Source organism: Chaetodon trifascialis, chromosome 13 (genome assembly GCF_039877785.1).
Source record: "Chaetodon trifascialis isolate fChaTrf1 chromosome 13, fChaTrf1.hap1, whole genome shotgun sequence".
Taxonomy (NCBI): Eukaryota; Metazoa; Chordata; class Actinopteri; order Chaetodontiformes; family Chaetodontidae; genus Chaetodon; species Chaetodon trifascialis.
The window spans coordinates 2244017-2263425 of record NC_092068.1 but is presented as its reverse complement, the minus strand read 5'-3'; the positions used below and the strand labels follow the sequence as shown (position 1 = coordinate 2263425).

General features: G+C 42.5%; 1 protein-coding gene across 1 annotated transcript in view; it reads right to left on the bottom strand.

Moving 5' to 3' along the window:
• Window positions 1–19409, bottom strand: part of LOC139340909 (heterogeneous nuclear ribonucleoprotein L-like) — a 118884-nt gene that overhangs the window by 29947 nt on the left and 69528 nt on the right. Inside the window, exons 3-7 of the mRNA XM_070977033.1 lie at window positions 15858–15967; window positions 15616–15743; window positions 12864–12949; window positions 12673–12769; window positions 3797–3869 (exon numbers count right to left, since the gene is read on the bottom strand). Of these exons, the coding sequence (XP_070833134.1) occupies window positions 3797–3869; window positions 12673–12769; window positions 12864–12949; window positions 15616–15743; window positions 15858–15967 (494 nt within the window). The remainder of the gene's footprint in view (window positions 1–3796; window positions 3870–12672; window positions 12770–12863; window positions 12950–15615; window positions 15744–15857; window positions 15968–19409) is intronic.

Sequence of the window (19409 nt, the reverse complement as noted above, 5' to 3'; positions counted from 1 at the left end):
GTGCCCCTGTCAGTGTCTCTGCAATGTGCCTCCACTGAAAACAGAAAACACTGCACATATGCATTTATTTAGTGAGTATTTAATATATAACAAAGTTGGGACCAGTTCACAGTGGTATCAATCATTTCATGAATCATTTTGAAAGAGTTCAGTGCATTAGTGAGCCCTACAAACTCCAGTGTTCATTATACACCCAACAATAAGCTGTCCTTAAAGGTTTCCCGTGGAGTCTTAGACGTCTAGTAGGGCTATGGAGCTATTTTTGGGTCTTCTTGTGGGGTCTTATCTTGGGCAAGTGTATGAGGATGCACATGCACACACTTGTGACTGATGGTGTCACACTATTTCGTTGATCAACAGGTGGTGTTAACATTGCCAAGATATACACCAACGCACCAACAAAAGAAAGGAAGAGGAAGACCACACACTAGTAAACCTAGATCTGAACAATGATGGATTTAAATTAAATGGATCTAAAATGGCATTGCAAATGTTTTATGAGGAAGGGCATGCACTTGACATATTTGTTAGACTTCAAGGATATACACAGTGCATTTTGATGAGAAACACACATTGTACTGTAAACATTACTTTTCTTTGTTTGCAACAAAACTCCACAGGGCCCCTTTAAAGCGAAATATGTCGAGCTTGTTCTGAGGGTGCACTAAAGAAAATACTGAGGGGAATTGAAAACAAAAAATGTTCACCACAAATGTCATGACAATCTGCTCATTAAATACTGGCATTTATTGCGCACAATGGAAAAAATCTGTCCAGAAGATGGTGCTTAAGGAAAGGTCAGAATGTAACCAAAAACATTATGAATCATTTACTTTAAACCTTGACTATTCAGAGCCAATGACATGGTGATGTGGACAGTAGCTGTTATGGATACTGGACCAGTGTTGGTTGGAAACATGGGCCACGTGTGATCACTTTTGAGGCTAAAATGTGACGAGAACAGTGCCTTCATTACGTATTACTTCATTGTTCACCAGTTGCTAACTATGAAGACACTTCAGATGTCACTGTTACTGTATATTTGCATTTGTGTTGTCTGACAATGAATCTCATTTCCAGAATTGATTGACTCAAGAATGAACTGAATCCAACATTTGTCTCATCACAGTTTTAAGACTTTTCAGGAAGAATCTTAGCTGCACACCACATACAGTACAAAGACTGCAGTTCACTGTACATACTGAGGTCGTGCATAGATCACATAGATTGTTACTGGTCATATTACAGTTGGAGCCATGTATGGCATTGATGTATCCAAATGAACTGTTGTATCAAAGCTGCCTACATTATGAGAAAGGCACATCCATGCATGAATGTCTGAATGTACAGCCAGTGAAATCGGGGATTCAGATTAGTGGTGTCACAATATACTGTTTGTCACCCATATCACAATATTTCTAAAAGTATCAAGAATAATGTTTTGTCAGTTTGTCAGACAGTACAGTAAATAGGTGTTACACTTCAAACTGGCTTGAATTTCTGTTTATTCTTCTCAAAAATCGACCCTTCCATGCACACGGTTCATTCGCTCTCACACACAGAGGCATTCAGTACTTACAAACAAAAGTTATTGTCTTTGCCAACAACATGTTGGTCACATAAATAACACTGTGAAAGGGAGAAACCTTTCACTCAACACTGTGAGAAGAGTTTTGATTCTTTGAACAGGGTAGAGTTAGCTTTTGTAATTCAGTTCATCATGTATAGTCATCTGACTTGAATGCAAATTGTATTACTCAACTCTTGTGATGTCAGAGATATGTCATCACTGAAAGTGAAACCATTCACTGCAGCTACATTCCTGCTGCACTCCAGTTTAGAATCTGCTTTTTCCTCATTACTGCATCCATCCGTTTTCATGACATTAGTTTAGCAGTCAGACCTTTTCAAAATTCCTATTCCGATTCCTATTTTATTTAAGTGCCTATTCTATCTATATACTGTATCTGTCTCAGTTTATATTGCAGTTTTACTGCAATGTGTTCTATGTTTGCACAAACAAGGATGCCCTTTGAATTTGGCGATGAAATGACAAATGAAATGTCAAATATAAATTTTCAACAATACTTTTATGATGGTTCTATGTACAATAGATGTTATCATTATTGTGATATTTGTGACAAGGGTAAAGATACAGATATTGTGACAGCCCTAATTCAGATGGCATAAAATGACATAGAGCACATAAGGCCAGACTTTTATACAGTAGACTAGCCAGAGTTTTGACTCAATAATAATAATTACTTCTGATGCACAATGTTGAGCTTTTAACCAGAAGATTTTTTCAATCAGATTTTGCAGTGAAAAAAATCAAAAAAGGGTTTAGGGCATACAGTACATTTTCATTTGTTTGCTGGAAAACCTGCATGATCATCACTAAAAAACCACTGAGAGTGAAATCTGGAAGCTAAAGGCCCTGAAGTGCTTGACACACTGTGTGGACTAGACATCAGGCAAGACTACTTCTCCAGACAGAGAAGGAGATTTAAAACACAGGGTGGAGTAGCTAGATAGAAGGAAGTGCTACTGGAGTCCTGCAGACAGAGGTGGGACTGAGGCCTCCTGGGCATGTTGAAGCAGCAGCTGCATGGTGGTCAGCAGGAGTGAGATCCATCTCTTTTTCTCCCTCTCTCTCTGTCTCTCTCTCTCTCTCTCTTTTTGCTGGGTTGCAGGAGGTGAAGATGGAAGAAAGCTGCTGTGCATGGTCAGCCTGACGTCCATTCCTCTTTCTCTGTTCTCTCTCTCCCTCAATGTTTCTCTCGCTCTCTCGCTCATCATGGTAAGCGGAGGTGCAAGGCTTGTGAGAGACCAGTGATTGGTTGATGTGAGAGTGTTTAGATTGGAGATGGAGAGACGGGAGGCATAGGTGGTCCAAACTGTTTATGACTATACTCTTAATCCACAATCGGAGACTGACCCATACTGACTGAAGGTCTGGACACAGTTTCACATACTATGAGAAAACTAAGACCATTTTCATCTATCAAACTAGAAACAGTTCCACCTTCCACATCACAAGACCTCCACTTTTGCAAAAAAGAACGGTGACCCTGAACGATCCGGTGCTCATGTTCTGACCTTAGTGCAGTGTTTCTCAATTCCGGTCCTCAGGCTCCACTGCCCTGCAGGTTTTAGATGTTTCCTGCTCCAACACACCTGATTCAAATGAGTGGCTTGTTATCAGGCCACTGCTGACCTTGATGACAAGCTGATCATTTGAATCAGGTGTGGTGGAGGAGGGAAACATCTGAGACCCCGTTTACACTTAGGGAAAACGCATATGTTTTCATGCGGTTTGGCCCATCGTTTACACGCAAACAGAGTTTTTTTCACGGAAAACAATCATTTTTTAAAACTCCGGCCAGAGTAGAGATTTCTGAACACGCCGACAAATAGCCGGCTTACACGCCAAGAACTTAAACAGCGTTTTAGGTTCCGAAACGTCACAACATGCGACTGAATACTTAACGTCATATGAGCGACCTATGTTTACACTCGCGCCCATAGGTTTGGCATAGTTATGATGTGCTCGATGGCGTATTTATCCAGGTTCATGAAAACGACGACATTTTTGAAAACGATGTTGTGTGCACAATGTTATTTTTGAAAACGGAGGGGCTAAAATATCTGTTTTCCAAAATACCCTGCTATGTATAAACGTAGGGTAAAACATGCAGGGCAGTGGGGCCCGAGGACCAGAATTGAGAAACACTGCCTTAGTGAAAGTATGAAATAGAGACAAAAGACAAATACAGACAGAGAGGGTATGTCTTACCTCGTCTGACCAGGTATGGTTTAGTGTAGTCCCAGCTCTCATTGTCGTTCTTAATCACATTCAAACGTGTTGGCTGTTGACACAAAGATGAAATAATTATTAAGAATGCAGTTAAATGCATCACAGACATACAGGATCTGCATTCTTGGTCTACCTGTATTCACTATATTTGTACATACATATTATCTCTGCAACTCAACAGTACTACTTTATTCAGATGATACAGTTCTATATGCCTGCAGCCTGCCGGAGAGCCTCAGGTCTTCAGAGACGATTGATATTTTTAAGAGAAGGTTAAAGACAAACCTTTTTAATCAGGCTTTTAATTGATCTTCTTTTAATAACTTTCTTTTCATCTTTTAATTGATTAATCATTTATCTTATGTTGATGCCTTTTAGTTTGTTTTATATTTTATATTATTTTACCATATTTTATCTACTTTATTAAATTATCTTATGAACTTCTTTTAATTGTTTCATTTATTTTCTAATTCCAGTGTTTCCTCAGGGGGGTCATCCACACTGGGAGCTGTGTCTGGTCTGCTGCCGGGGATGCTGTCCTCGGGCCCCTTCGGCCCGGATAGTAGGGGGGCTCCCTACCTTGGTGTGGGGGTCTGCCGGTCTGTCAGGGTCGGGGGGGCTATGACTCCACTTGGTGTGGACGGCCCCAAAGGTGGCATTATCCTCAATCCTCAGTGTCCTGCCATGTCTCGTTACTCTTCCTACTATTTGTGGTGAGAATGTGTGTGTGTGTGTATGCATGTAGTTCGAGGTGTGTGTTAATGCATACGAAGGGTGGGAGGGAAGGGTTTTTAATGTTGTTCTGTTTTTATTTATAATGTTTTTAACTCTTGTAAAGCACTTTGTATTGCATTTCATTGTGTATGAAAAGTGCTATATAAATAAAGTTTGATTGATTGATTGATTGATTGATTGATTGATTGATATGCGCCAGGCTCTTCTTTAAATGTAAACACTGCAAACTTTCAGTCTGCTTTTAATACATCTCAAATCATTTCATCATGGGCTTGTTAGGACCCGCAGTTTCCCCCCTTTCTTCCCCTTTGTGTCTTGTGTTTCCCCTGTCCCTCTGTCTCATCTGCCTCCCACGTGTCTGTCTAGTGTTTGTTTGTCTCCCTGCAGGGGTGTGTCTGACAGGTCGGACTTGATCCCCTCCTCCCAGAGTGCAGCTTCGTTTTATCATTCAATCAAGGCTCACCTGCCATAACATTATATAAGCCCTCCTCCTCTTCAAGCTCAACCCAAACTCCGAAATCTCTTGACTGCCTTAGTCTGTTTTTGACAATAGGGAAGATTAAAAGACACTGAACCTTTCCTGTTCTCTGTCCACTCTGCTTTAAGTGTGGCATTTGGGTCCTGTATTCAGTTAAACTTAACAGAGCTTGTTTGTTGAAAAAACAAAAGCAATAATATTTTCAAGACGACAGAAGACAATTATTGCCCAGAGTTAGGATGTGCAGTTTCCTCTCTTTTTTGTCCTATTTTGCATTTGTGTTTTCCTTCGCCTCTGTCGCCTGTCTGTCTCTCCCCTGTCAGTCGTGTGTGTTTAACTCCAGGGCGTGACTTCCACGTTGGGTCCGGCCTCCTCCTCTCCTGAGCACACCTCACACCCATCACTCCATCAAGACTCACCTGTTGCCACAGTATAAAAGCACCTGCCTTCCACCCAGTATTTGTTCAATTGTCTATTCATTCTTGCGGTAACTACTGAGACTCCAGAGATCTACAGTTGTGCTCAGTTTACATACCCTAGCAGAATTTGTGATTTTTTTTCAGAGAATATGAATGATAGCACAAAAACTTTCTTTTCATTCATGGTTAGTGATTGGGTGAAGCCATTTATTGTCAAACATCTGTGTTTACTCTTTTGAAATCAATGACAACATAAACTACCCAAATGACCCTGATCAAAAGTTTACATAGCCTGGTGATTTTGGCCTGATAACATGCACACAAGTTGACACAAATAGGTTAGAATGGCTACTAAAGGTAACCATCCTCACCTGTCATCTGTTTGCTTGTAATCAGTGTATGTGTATAAAGGGTCAGTGAGTTTTCTATGGTGTAAGATCACTGTCAAAAAGACGTGTCCATAATTTAAGTTTTGTATTTGTAAAGTTAACAATTTGTGTGTCATAAAAGTTGTTTTACACAAAATTCCTCTGTCATATAAGTGAGTCTGTGAAATTGGGTTCGGGTTTCGAGTGTTTTTATATGAGTATGAGTCTAAAAGCTGTGAGTGTCTTGAGAACACGACTCATTTTTCTACGACTACGAAGTCTTCGCTGTGGATAAGAATTCAAGTTTACGGGTACGACTCGAAAAGTGCTGAAATGACGTCACTGAGGTCACAGTCAAGTCACAGGGGAAAGTAATCGTTCGGTGATTCCTCCAACTGCACATGCGCATGCCCCAGACACAAACATGCAGGGCAATGCCACCATCCCCGGAGAGACTTCACTGGCAAAGCTCTAAAGTCTCACCCAAATTATGGACACGTCTTTTTGACAGCGATCTTACACCATAGTTCTCTGGGCTCCTGACCCTTACATCTTTCAAGCGCTGCACTGACGTCATGGGGAAAGCGAAAGAATTGAAAAGGATCTGCGGATAAAGGTAATTGAACTGTATAGAACAGGAAAGGGATATAAAAAGATATCCAAGGAATTGAGAATGCCAATCAGCAGTGTTCAAACTCTAATTAAGAAGTGGAAAATGAGGGATTCTGTTGAAACCAAACCACAGAAACCACAGAAACATTTCAGCCACAACTGCCAAGAAAATTGTTTGGGATGCAAAAAAAAACCCCCAAAAAACCACATAAAACTTCAGCTGAAATACAGGACTCTCTGAAAAAAGTTGTGTGGCTGTTTCAAGATGCACAATAAGGAGGCACTTTAAGAAAAATGGGCTGCATTGTCAAGTCGCCAGAAGAAAGCCGTTACTACGCAAATGCCACAAAGCATCCTGCTTACAATACGCCAAACAGCACAGAGACAAGCCTCAAAACTTCTGGAACAAAATCATTTGGAGTGATGAGACCAAAATTGAACTTTTTGGCCACAACCATAAACGTTACATTTGGAGAGGAGTCAACAAGGCCCATGATGAAAGGTACACCATTCCCACTGTGAAACACGGAGGTGGACTGCTGATGTTTTGGCTACAAAGGCACAGGAAACTTGGTCAAAATTGAGGGCAAGATGAATGCAGTATGCTTTCAGAAAATACTGGAGGAAAATTTGCACTCATCAGCCTGGAAGATGCGCATGGGTCGACCTGTCATTAGCAACAGCAGAATAAAGAGAAGGTTCTGGAGTGGCCATCTCAGTCTCCTGACCTCAATATCATTGAGCCACTCTGGGGAGATCTCAAATGTGCAGTCCATGCAAAACAGCCCAAGAATTTACAGGGACTGGAGGCTTTTTGCCAAGAAGAATGGGCAGCTGGGAAAATAAAGCACGTCATTCACAACTACCACAAAAGACTTCAAGCTGTCATTTATGGCCAAGATGGCGTTGTGCGAATGGCAGCAAGTTGCAGCAACTCTGACTTCTGTTTTCCTCACTTTAGTATTTTTTTTGTATTTCTGTGTGTTTTTCTTGTGTTCTTTCCTGTTTTCTAAAACCCCTATGGATATGTGCAAGTAGGGGTTCCACTTGGACTTTTTTTGGACTTTTTGATTCTGCCTTGGGAGACCCTTTCAGCCATGGCTCTATTGTCTACACACAGGACCAGCTGTTAGCCCTCAGACACACTGGACTGCTCCATACTGGGAAACCAGAGATTCCAGCAGAGATAAGGAGGAAACGAAGAGGCTGTAGAGGTGGTCTCAAGCGCTGGGAGAGAAGACGGAGATATAAACCATGTTTACCGGCTGTTATCATGGGAAACGTCCGCTCTCTCTCCAACAAGATAGATGAACTATCGGCGCTAATAAGGCTGCAGCGGGAGTGCAGGGAGAGCAGTCTTATGTGTTTTTCAGAGACCAGGACCAGGACACCAGGACACATCGGACTCTGCTGTCTCCTTAGATGGATTTACCCTAGTCCGTGCGGACCAGAAAGTGGCAGAGAGTGGTAAGAAGAAAGAAAGGTGGACTGTGTGTGTTTCTCAACAACAGATGGTGTAGCCCCGGCCACATCACTGTTAAAGAGCAGCTCTGTAGCAGGGACATTGAACTTCTTGTAGTCAGCGTTCAGCCGTATTACATTCCTCGGGAGTTCTCACATATTATTGTACTGGCTGTGTATATCCCCCAGTCGGCTGATGCTGTGAGCGCATAAACAGCACATTGTCCACGCTGCAGACAAGACACCCACAGGCCCTCTGGGGACTTCAATCATGCCTCTCTCTCTGTCACTCTCCCCAACTTCACACAGTATGTAAACTGCCACACTAGGGACAATAAAACTCTGGACTGCCAATGACTGGGACATACCATGCAACTCTCATGGGGAGGACACTGACAGTCTGACTCACTGCATCACAGACTATATCAACTTCTGTGTGGAAAAAACTGTGCCATCCAAGAGAGTACAGTACAACATCAAGCCCTGGGTGACCCCTAAACTGAAGGCTCTGCTAAATGAGAAGAGGAGGGCCTTCATCTCAGGGGACAAGGAGGAGCTGCGGAGAGTACAGCGGGAGCTGAAGTATGATATCAGGAGGTGTAAGAAAAACTACAGGGAGAAACTGGAGCAGTGCCTGGAGAAGAACAATGTCTGAGATGTGTGGAGAGGTCTGAAACATATCTTGGGCCATGGCAAAAGTGGGGATGGACAAGCCACCACTGGAGATCAGGCCTGGGCAAATGAGTTAAACCTGTTTTTTAATAGATTTGACTCTCCAGGCCAGTCGTCTCCCCTCAGCTGCAGTCCTTAACACCTCAGCTCCCCTCAGACCCCTCAGCTACAACCCCCATTGTCATCAAGGTCCCCACACCATCACCACCTACAGCTCTGGACTACCCCCCACAGTCACCCCCCCTACCCACTCTCCATCACTATGGACCAGGTGAGGAGGGAGCTCAGGAAGACAAAGGCCAGGAAAGCCACAGGCCCAGATGCCATCAGCTCCAGGGTGCTCAGGGAGTGTGCAGACCAGCTCAGTCAGGTGGTTCTGTACATGTTCAACCTGAGTCTCAGTCTGGAGAGAGTCCCGGCCCTGTGGAAGACCTCCTGCGTGGTGCCGGTTCCAAAAACAGCCCATCCCAGGGCACCAAGACACTACAGACCTGTCACCCTGACCTCCCACCTCATGAAGATCATGGAGAGGATTGTCCTCGGCCACCTGCACGCCCAGGTGAGCTCTGCGCTGGACCCACTGCAGTTTGCTTACTGACCTGGCATCGCGTGGATGAGGCTGTCACCTACCTGTTACACCGGGCCCTGTCTCACCGGGAGTCCCCCAGGAGCACTGTGAGAGTCATGTTTTGTTTTTTTTTACTTCTGCAGTGCTTTCAACACCATCCAGCCGTCAATGCTGTGAGGGAAAATGGAGGTGGCTGGTGTGGACCAAAAGCTGGCTGCGTGGACCATCCACTACCTCACTGACAGACCGCAGTACGTGAGGTTACACAGCTGTGTGTCAGATGTGGTAGTCAGCAGTGCGGGGGTCCCCCAGGGAACAGTGCTGTCACTGTTCCTTTTTGCCCTCTACACCTCTGACTTCATGTACAACTCCACCCTCTGTCATCTGCAGAAATTCTCTGATGACAGTGCCATTGTTGGTTGTGTGTCAGAGGAGAATGAGCAGGAGTACAGGGGGGTCATGACGGACTTCGTGGACTGGTGTCAGCAGAACCACATGATCCTAAACACTGGAAACCTTCCCCTCACACACCGGTGAACATCCAGGGCTCAGACATTGACATGGTGGACTCATTTAAGTACCTGGGTGTTCACCTCAACAACAAACCGGACTGGACAGACAATACTAACGCCCTGTATAGGAAGGGCCAGAGTTGCCTACACCCGCTGAGGAGACTGAGGTCCTTTGGTGTGTACAGGGCTCTACTATGAACTTTCTATGACACTGCGGTGGCCTCTGCAGTGTTTTATGCCATAGTGTGCTGGGGAGGGGGCAGCACGGACAGAGACAGGAAGAGACTGAACAAACTGGTTAAGAGAGCCAGCTCTGTCCTGGGCTGCCAAGCTGACATCCATCATGGACAACTCCTCCCACCCCCTGCACCACACTGTGAGGACCCTGAGCAGCTCCTTCAGCACAAGACTCTTACATCCACAGAGTGCTACCACAGCTCATTCCTGCCCACAGCCATCAGACTGTATAACAGTGCACAATAAACATCCACTCAAATGCAAGTTGTACTGATAACCTCTGTTTTCATGTGCAATTGTCATTTTTAAACCAGTGTGTTTGTATTGTATATACTGTAAATTACCATAAGGTATATGACATTTGTGAAATATTTTTTATTCTTGTTATTTTTTTTAATTTTTGTCTTCTTGTCCTCTGACTTCTTGCATTCCGTCTTGTTGCTGCTGTAACAGCATTAAGAACTGGGGTATGTAATCTTTTGATCAGGGTCATTTGGGTAGTTTCTGTTGTCATTATGATTTCAAAAAAGTAAACACAGTTGTTTGACAATAAATGGCTTAATTCAACCACTAACCATGAGTAAAAAAAAAGGTTTTGTGTTATCATTCATATTCTCTGAAAAATGGCCAACAAATCACAAATTCTGCCAGGGTATGTAAACTTATGAGCACAACTGTACATGAGCATTTTGCTATTTTTGTCTTGTCTGCTACCTGCCCTCCTGGCTTCTGTCTTTTGTGCTCAGGGGCCTAACCTTGTGCCCCAGCCTACGCCCTGTCAGTCTGTTGCATTTTTTTAACCATTTATTTAACTACACCCTTTTTTCACATACTCCTGTCACCATGTTTGAGTTTTTAGCATTTGGGTCGGTTTATTCCTGTACTGAAACCTAACACAGTCTCTCAAATTGACATATTTGAATTCTAAAAATATGTATCTGTCCACCCATGTGGAACACCTGACTAGCATATCAAAATTGGATTTCTACACAGCAACAAATCCTTTTCATCCTCAGTTTCTTTGTAAACCTTGTTAAAGCAAGGAAACCAGAAACCAGAGCCAGTTTTGTCACAAAGGGAAATGTAGTCCATTGTAGCTTCTTAGAGAAGTTATGGGTTTCCAGCATCCTCTAATATTTTATTCTCCTATACATTTACAACACAGCATTCCCCAACAGAGCAAAACCAAAGTTTAATTGGACGTGGGCACATTCCAGTTTCCAGGGCAAGCAAGTATCCCTTAATTGTCATATATTTAATAATTCGAATTTTGAATGGTCTTGATGTTTCCTTAAGGGATAATGCCTGACATACAGTATTGTGAATTAACTTGTTGTTTCTGTGCCCCATGACATCCTTCGAGATCACACCATCAGACCTTCAGTTGATGTTTCTATGATTTTCACATTTCAAATTACATATATTTATATTCATGTATTGACCTGTTAGTGATGCTGAAATAATAACCCAATGTGGGTACAAGAATGTACACTATAATCTGTATTTTAGTGCATAATCTGAAGATTATTAAAAATTCACTCAGCAAAATTTCAGGTTACAGGCATGGACCTTTCTTTCTGCACCTTCGGAGTATACTTCGGAGATTTTTTCTCTTTCCCCTCTGAAACAGAAGGTTGTACATGTTTTGTCTCTTTTTTTCTTTGAATAAACTTTGAATTGAATCTTTCTTTGCTGTAAATAAAGAAAAACAATTCAAAAGGAGCTGTTCCTTAATTATTTTAAAAACTGTTGTAAAAAAGTCCCCAAATCCCAACTCCTGTATCAGCTCCGGCAACAGTAACAATGTTTCCAACCTGTTTGTTTAACTCTCTCCCTGGGAGGGAGCTTTGATTCCTTACAAGATATCAATTGTCATGGTTTGGGTTTTAATTGATGTATTTCCTGGTTTATGTTTAAAGAGTTCTCCTCATGTGTCATCCTCTTTTTTTACTTCCTGTCTGTGTGCTTTCCTGCCTTTGTGATTGATGATTTGTTTCACCTTTGTTTCTGAGCCTTCCCTCCTTCATGTATTTAAGGATGGCATTTCCTCAGTCAATGACAGTTTGTCCTTTGTACCTTGTGTGTTCAGTGTCAATTCAGTCTTTTGCCTTGTTTTCCGTCACTATGCATGTTATTGATTTTTTGATTCTACCCTGCATTATGTGGATTCGCTTTTTGTTGTTTGGGCTACTTACTTTGGGTTCAACCTTGGCCTGCCTCCCCATCTCATAAGCCTTAAGCTTATTGCCTTTTTTGTAAAAAAAATCACTTGACCTGCACCAGTTCTGACTTTATAGTCTCCATTTGGGTCATTGCCATTGTATTCCTTGTTTCCCCATATACACAAAGGCGACATCAGCTCCATTTGTTTTGCCTCATAAACTGTTTCTTTTCATTTACTGATTTCTGGTGTTTGTGGGCTAAGCCAATTTTTTGCAATTGGCTTTAGCATGCAAATAAGTATTATTTCTGGCTGTCTCACTGGATAGTGATACAGGGTGAGTTCCAACATTCTAATTTACTGTATTTCTAAAATGGTGACACTCATATATTGATGCATAGTTTAACAACTTGATAAGAGAACCCAGGTCAAAAAGTAGCATACTTTAGTGTATTAATTTAAAAGTATAGAAAAATCTTTACAAGTACACTTTTACTTTTTGTGCTTACTTTAATGTATGACATATATTTCTATAACCCCTTTTACCATTTAAAGAATTGTGAAGCTCACACAATTTCTCTTGTGGGACAACTGTAAAAAATGTAATCATGTTCTTTACGTGTGTCTCTTACCCTTGCATATTCAATCTTGAGTGTACAGCAACCAGCGTAGATGTCAGCTCCATTCAGAGCAGCTTTGGCCTTCTGTGCACACTGAACGGACTCAAATCTGGAGAAGCAGGGTCAAGGAAAGGACACTTCACATTCTAACACAGACTAACACAGCATGTAAAGATATACATTTACACTCTCTGTAAGGATATTCCACCATGGCCTGAATTCCGTTTCGTTTAAAGATGACAATCCTCAGGACACTGCCAATGGGGTTACACACTGTGTACAGAACATCCTAGACCAAAATGGCAAAAAAGAAATTCAACATACTATGACAGTTTCTCATGCTGCAGAACCTGCAGGATGCACAGTGCATTTCATGAATAGCATCAAGGTACAAAAGTTGGTAAGAAAGAAATACAACTCCATGCTGATACAGCATCAGGTCTTTATTTAAGGACCTGGTGATTACTCTTCCAAGACTCAAAATTTACGCTCTATCCCAGATAATGCAAATGTACCTGAAGCACAACAAATTCAAGCACAAAGTGCTGTTTATGTTTTACACATTACTCATGTTCCAAAAAATACCTTATTCATTCTAAGCCCATGGCTCATCAATCAAACATTCTGCAACACACACTAGCACAGATGTTTGTTTGGTTTGCCATGGCTGTCTGTCCTTGTTATGCTTTCAAATGGACAACTATGTGCATATAGTCCATGTATCCATAGCAATACCCAGTATTAGCAGTAATCTTGACGAGCTGTGCATTTGTTGTGCTGAGTGAGGAGATTCAACTGAAATTACTTCAATTTGGACCTTGGACAGAGAGACTCTTGGTAACAATGCCTTACTCTGGGAGTTTGGGGGTAAGGGTTATTAAGAGTAAGGGTTAGACTATTAATGTCGTAATTCATGCAACAACTTTCTTACTTACCATCAGTAAGCAGTAATTATTACAAAGCTATTGAGGGAAAACTCTTAGCTTGTAGTTGTAGAATATGGTCATGAAGAACAAGGAATTTGTAGGTGCTTTATAATGACTAATAAAGAGTCAGCATGCTACTCATGTGCATACTGACAAGCAACTAGTTAATAGTGAGTAAGTGTAGATAGATAGAGGGCTGCACGGTGGCGCAGCAGGTAGTGCGCGTGCCTTGCAGCAAGAAGGTTGCCGGTTCGATTCCTGGGTCGGGCCTTTCTGTGTGAAGTTTGCATGTTCTTCCCATGCATGTGTGGGTTCTCTCCAGGTACTCCGGCTTCCTCCCACAGACCAAAAACATGCTCATTAGGTTGATTGGTAACTCTAAATTGCCCCTAGGTGTGAGTGTGAATGGTTGTGTGCATGTGGTCCAGGGTGTACCCCGCCTCCCGCCCGTTGACAGCCGAGATAGGCTCCGGCCCCCCGTGACCCCGAAAGGGATAAGCGGCATAGAAAATGACCTCTAGTTATCACAGCATGAATTGCATAAATAAACCTTTTGGACCCAAAGACAATATCAGTGAATCTTTGCTCATCTAATGGACAGGTTACTGTCATGTAACTGCAAAATTCTATGAAGTTTAACCCATAAGATGCTGCAACAGAAAAATAGTAGAAACAATAAAACCATTTGCTTGAATGTGCATCATCTTAAAGGTAAAGGTTAAAGGACAAAGGTTGTTGTATGACGATGGTTGAAATACATTTAGGAAAAAAAGCAATGAACAGCCATTCAAATTTCAACTCTTTGCTTTATTTTCAAATTACAGTTGCCAACAGCATGCCTGTAATTTGCTTGTGATTGGCTCATGGGCTTATTTTTCAAAAAACAAACAAACAAAAAAAAACTGATATGAAATTCGGTGAGCTATGTCTTGTACTGTACTGGCCCCCAATGTCCTAACAAAAAACATTTTGTTGAAAGCACATATTCACTGAGATGACATCAATTGTGCATGGAAGATATAATTTACATACATCACATTTAGGTATAACATGTAAGAACTGGCCACCATCAAAGATTGCTCCAAACAAATAGGGTGCATCATATTGCCAGAGTAACCGCTAATTGCTGCTCACCATACCCTTTGCCGTAACCATCCTTGGCTATAGCTATTAGCTGCCATTAGCTAGTTAGCTCAGTTAGCTGTGCAGGTACTGGAGCCTACCCCAACCAAGAGCTCAGAGAACCTGGGGATTGTTGGTATTACTACCACAGGACAATAGGCATAATAATATTCCTTTCTTGACATTTTGTGAGTTTGCTATGTTTATTTATTATACTAATAAAGCCAAGAGAGCTTGTGAAAGTGCAAAATCTTCCAGCTGAAACTATTGGGGGAGAAGACTCTTGAAGAGGTATTATGACAGAGGATGGGCCAGGGCTAGCTGGTTAACTTCAGTAGATATCCAAAAAACGCAATACAGACTTACTTCTTCACATTGTGAACAGAAGAAGTAACTTCACATTCTGTTGATAATGTTAATTGTTTAGTAAAATGTTAATTTTTTAATTTTTATTTAATTTTCTTTTTTTTTTTTTTTTACATTTTAAACCAAATAACATAACATAACAAAAATAACATCTGGCCATATCTAACACATTATACCTTTATCAACATTTAAAAGAGAGGAAAAGAAATTTCTTGGCAGCCATTTGGACAAAAAAATGTACACTGAGAGTTTGTTTGAGAGGGAAAGGTAGATATATTAAATATTTCACTCAACATACTGCCACTGAAATTTTTCTGCATGGAGTCAGAAATTTTGAAAAGATTATAGCAAATTTCTGTCCAATTACAAAAAATGACCAAGAGTTTTTTTAGAGCTACCAATGCATTTTTCTACATTCTAGGCAGCCTCTGAAAATCAACTGGTCGACACTGAAATTACCTCCGCATCATCCCACTGAAATGATCAATTATTTTCCTATTGCATTTATTGTATAGATGCCTGTGTGTCTGTGAGTGTTTACCGTGGTTATAGGGTAGAGGGGATTCTGTATGGACAGCAGGAGGACCTTGTTACCACTGTTGGGGTTGTCAGCATTGGTTGGCCTGGTGATTCTCTTGGATGTGGAATAATTAAAGTATGCCTGTTGACCTGGTGAACAGATGGGCAAAAAAATATGATGACTTTCAGTATGCTACATACAAGCATGTGTAACTAGTCAATCTCACTGGTAAGTCTCTACAGTGAAAAGCCTTGGGAACAAACCTGCAATGTAGACAGGCTCCTTGGCTCCACAGGATACACAACAGTCAGCGCTCTCCACTGCAGAGAACTCCACCAAGGCCTGGCGCTTGAATGGCATCATCATCACATAACTGAGAACACAAACATGCAAAAATTAAGATTGGACACATGCTCAACTCAAGAAGGTGCCGCAAGAGTGGCAGCTAGTTGCAGCAGCTCTAACCATTTTTCTTTTAGTGTGCTTTTGACTTTTCTTGTGTTTCTTCCATCAATTTCTCTCTGTTGATCGGGCATATGTATGGCTGTACAACTGGTGAGACTAATAATTTGCTTTTTAATCTTTTGTGGACTATTTAAAACAACATCGGGAGATCCATTCAGCCACGGATCCATTGTTTACACAATCTGTTAGCCCTGTGCAACACGAATGTTCTACCAGTCGAAAGACCAGAGATCCCCACGAAAATGAGAAGGGGATGCAGAGCTGGAGCGAAGTGCTGTGATGAGAAAAGATGGTATGAACCATCAATACCGTCTCTTATTATGGGGAACATGAGATCTCTCCCTAATAAGATGTAAGCGCTAAGGGCACTAACCAGACTAGCTTGATGTGCTTCACGAGGACATGGATGAATGAACTCACATTTTGCTTTGGACAATTGTCAACTGCTGAGAGTGGAAAAGAAAGCAACGGAGAGTGGTAAGAGGAAAGGTGGGGCATATCGATGGGTGAGAGGATGTTAGCCAAGCTGACATAAATCATAGACAGCTCCTCTCATACCCTGCATGAGAAGGTGGGGGCCTTCAGCAGCTTCTTCAAGTAGTAATGACATTTTTGGAAAGTGAGTACATTTTGCCCTCAATTTCAGACAGACCTTCAAAGAGCTGTTTGAAGTTCAAGACTTGGTTTTAAGGGAGCAGGAAATGAGTATCCTCACAAGGATAGAAATACAAACATGTATATATGTGTGTACGTATGTGTGTGTGCGCACGCACATCTTTCACAATATGCTTTTTGCATAGTTAACTGTTCATCAGGGTGACTGCTTATGGGAAGAAACTGTTTTTGTGTCTGGCTGTTTTGGCATTCAGTAATCTTTTCTAAGGCTACGATCCCACCAAACGCCTCAAATCGCGCCTCAAATGAAATCGCGTCGCGCCAGACGCTCCAGTTTTGACGCTGGTACAAAAACCCCTTGCGGCGTCATCGCGTCACGCGACAAGCCCGCCCAACAACAACATTTCTTCCGCCATTTCATTCTCTCGTCGACCACGTCCGTACGTCAGCACGTCGATGACGATCTCAGCGCTGATAGGCTGTCGCGGCGCGTCTTCACGTGAATCCGCCGCAAAAGTTCAATAATTTCAACTCGAGCGATGAAGCGATGGCGCGATGGGGCGACGCGATGAGAGCGATTTTCGCGGCCAACGCGTCCATCGCGCCGCGCAATCGCGGCCATCGCGATCTTGTTTCATCGCGTTTGGTGGGAACATAGCCTTAGTCTGGAGGTGTGTATGGAGGGCAGGATGGCACCAATGATTACAGCAGTCTGTACCATCTGTTGCTTTCTGTTCTTGTCATGTTTGGTGGCAGACCTAAACCAGATGATGATGGATGTGCATAGAACAGACTGGATTATTCCTGTGTAGAACTGGATCAGCAGCGATTGAGGCAGGGTGAACTTTGCAGGAAGTACATCTGATGTTGTGCCTTCTTGATAATTCAAAGTAGGTTTGTCCACCTTAGATCCTGGAAGAACCTAAAGATTTCCACAGTGGAAATAATGTTGTTAAGGATGGTGATAGGGGCAGTGTTGAGGGGTGTTTCCTGAAGTCAGCTGTCATCTCCACAGCTTTGAGGTTGTCCAGCACTTTGTTCTGACTGTACCAGAGGACCAGCTGTTCGACCTCCCATCTGTATGCCGACTCACTCTTGAGGACACGGTCTTTAATCAGGTCTCTGAATTCCTTTCTGATAACAACCTGCATGATCCCAGCCAATCCGGTTTCAAACGCAGACACTCTATGGAGACTGTGCTTTTATCTGTAGTGGAAACACTACGATCAGCTAGGGCTACTGGTCAATCCTCTGTTCTACTATTACTCAACCTATCAGCTGCCTTTGACATGGTTAACCACCAAATCCTCCTCTCCACACTCGCTGAGCTCAGCTTCCCAGGATCTGCTCTCTGCTGGTTTGAGTCCTACTCAGGAAGATCCTTTGCAGTTTCCTGGAGGGGAGAAATGTCTAAATCCCACTGCTTGTCCACAGGGTACCTCAAGGGTCAGTGCTTGGACCCCTTCTCTTCTCAATATACGACCCCACTGTCTCGGCTTGGATATCTGCATCTCTCGTCAATATCTTGGCATGGATGAAGGAGCGACACCTTCAGCCTAACCTATCAAAGACTGAGCTCTTTGTCATCCCAGCCGGTCCCTCTATACAACAACAGATCAGTATTCAGCTTGACTCAGCTCTGCTCACTCCCGCAAAATCTGCCAGAAAATTGGGTGTCATGATTGATGACCAACTAACTTTTAAAGAGCATGTGACCTCTGTCACTCGGTCATGCCGATTTGCCCTGTACAACGTCAGGAAGATCAGACCCTACCTGTCTGAGCATGCAACACAACTCCTAGTATAAGTGCTGGTACTATCACGCCTCGACTATTGTAATTCCTTACTAACAGGGCTCCCAACATGCTCGTTAAAACCTTTGCAAATGATAGAGAATGCGGCGGCTTGCCTGGTATTTGACCAGTCCAAACGAGCGTATGTCACTCTGCTGTTCAAATTCCTCCACTGGCTCCCAGTTGCTGCCCACATCAAGTATAAGTCCTTGATGCTTGCCTACAAAATTGCCACTAAAACCGCTCTGACCTACCTGAACTCCCTCATTCAGGTATATGCTCCCTCCTGCTCAGTACACTCTGCCCAGGAACAGCACCTGTTGCTGCCATCTCCAAAAGGCCCTAAGTCACTAGCTAGACTCTTTTCTTCTGTGGTTCCCCGGTGGTGAAACGAGTTACCAAACTCCATTCGTTCTGCAGAGTCCTTCTCAATCTTTAGAAAAAGACTAAAGACCAAGCTCTTTACTGAACACCTTGTTTTAGGAAAAACAACAACAAAAAAAACAACCAAAAAACTCTCGGTCGACTCTATGCACTTTTTGCATTACTTCGTAACACAGTCTTGTAGCACTTATGTCCAGTTGGACCAGAAAGTTGCGTTAGGGCACTTACTCTTGTTGCTCTCTCCTGTCTAAAACCTTGCTTGTGATGTATGAAAATCTCATATGTACGTTGCTTTGGACAAAAGCATCTGCCAAATGACAAATTGTAATTGTAATTGCATGCTCTGCTGCAATGTCACAATCTATACATTTTGCTTGCCTCGAGTAACTGTTGGGGTTTGTTATTCTGTGTCATTTGTTATCTTTGTGTAAAACTGTTGAAGTTAGTCTAATCAATTGTCTGCTGTCAATATTTGGATCAGCCCAGTGGCGTCGTTGTGGCAGTCTGTCAGTTTCCTCTCACTTCATGGCATAAGGTAGAGAGCCTCTTCAGTGCATC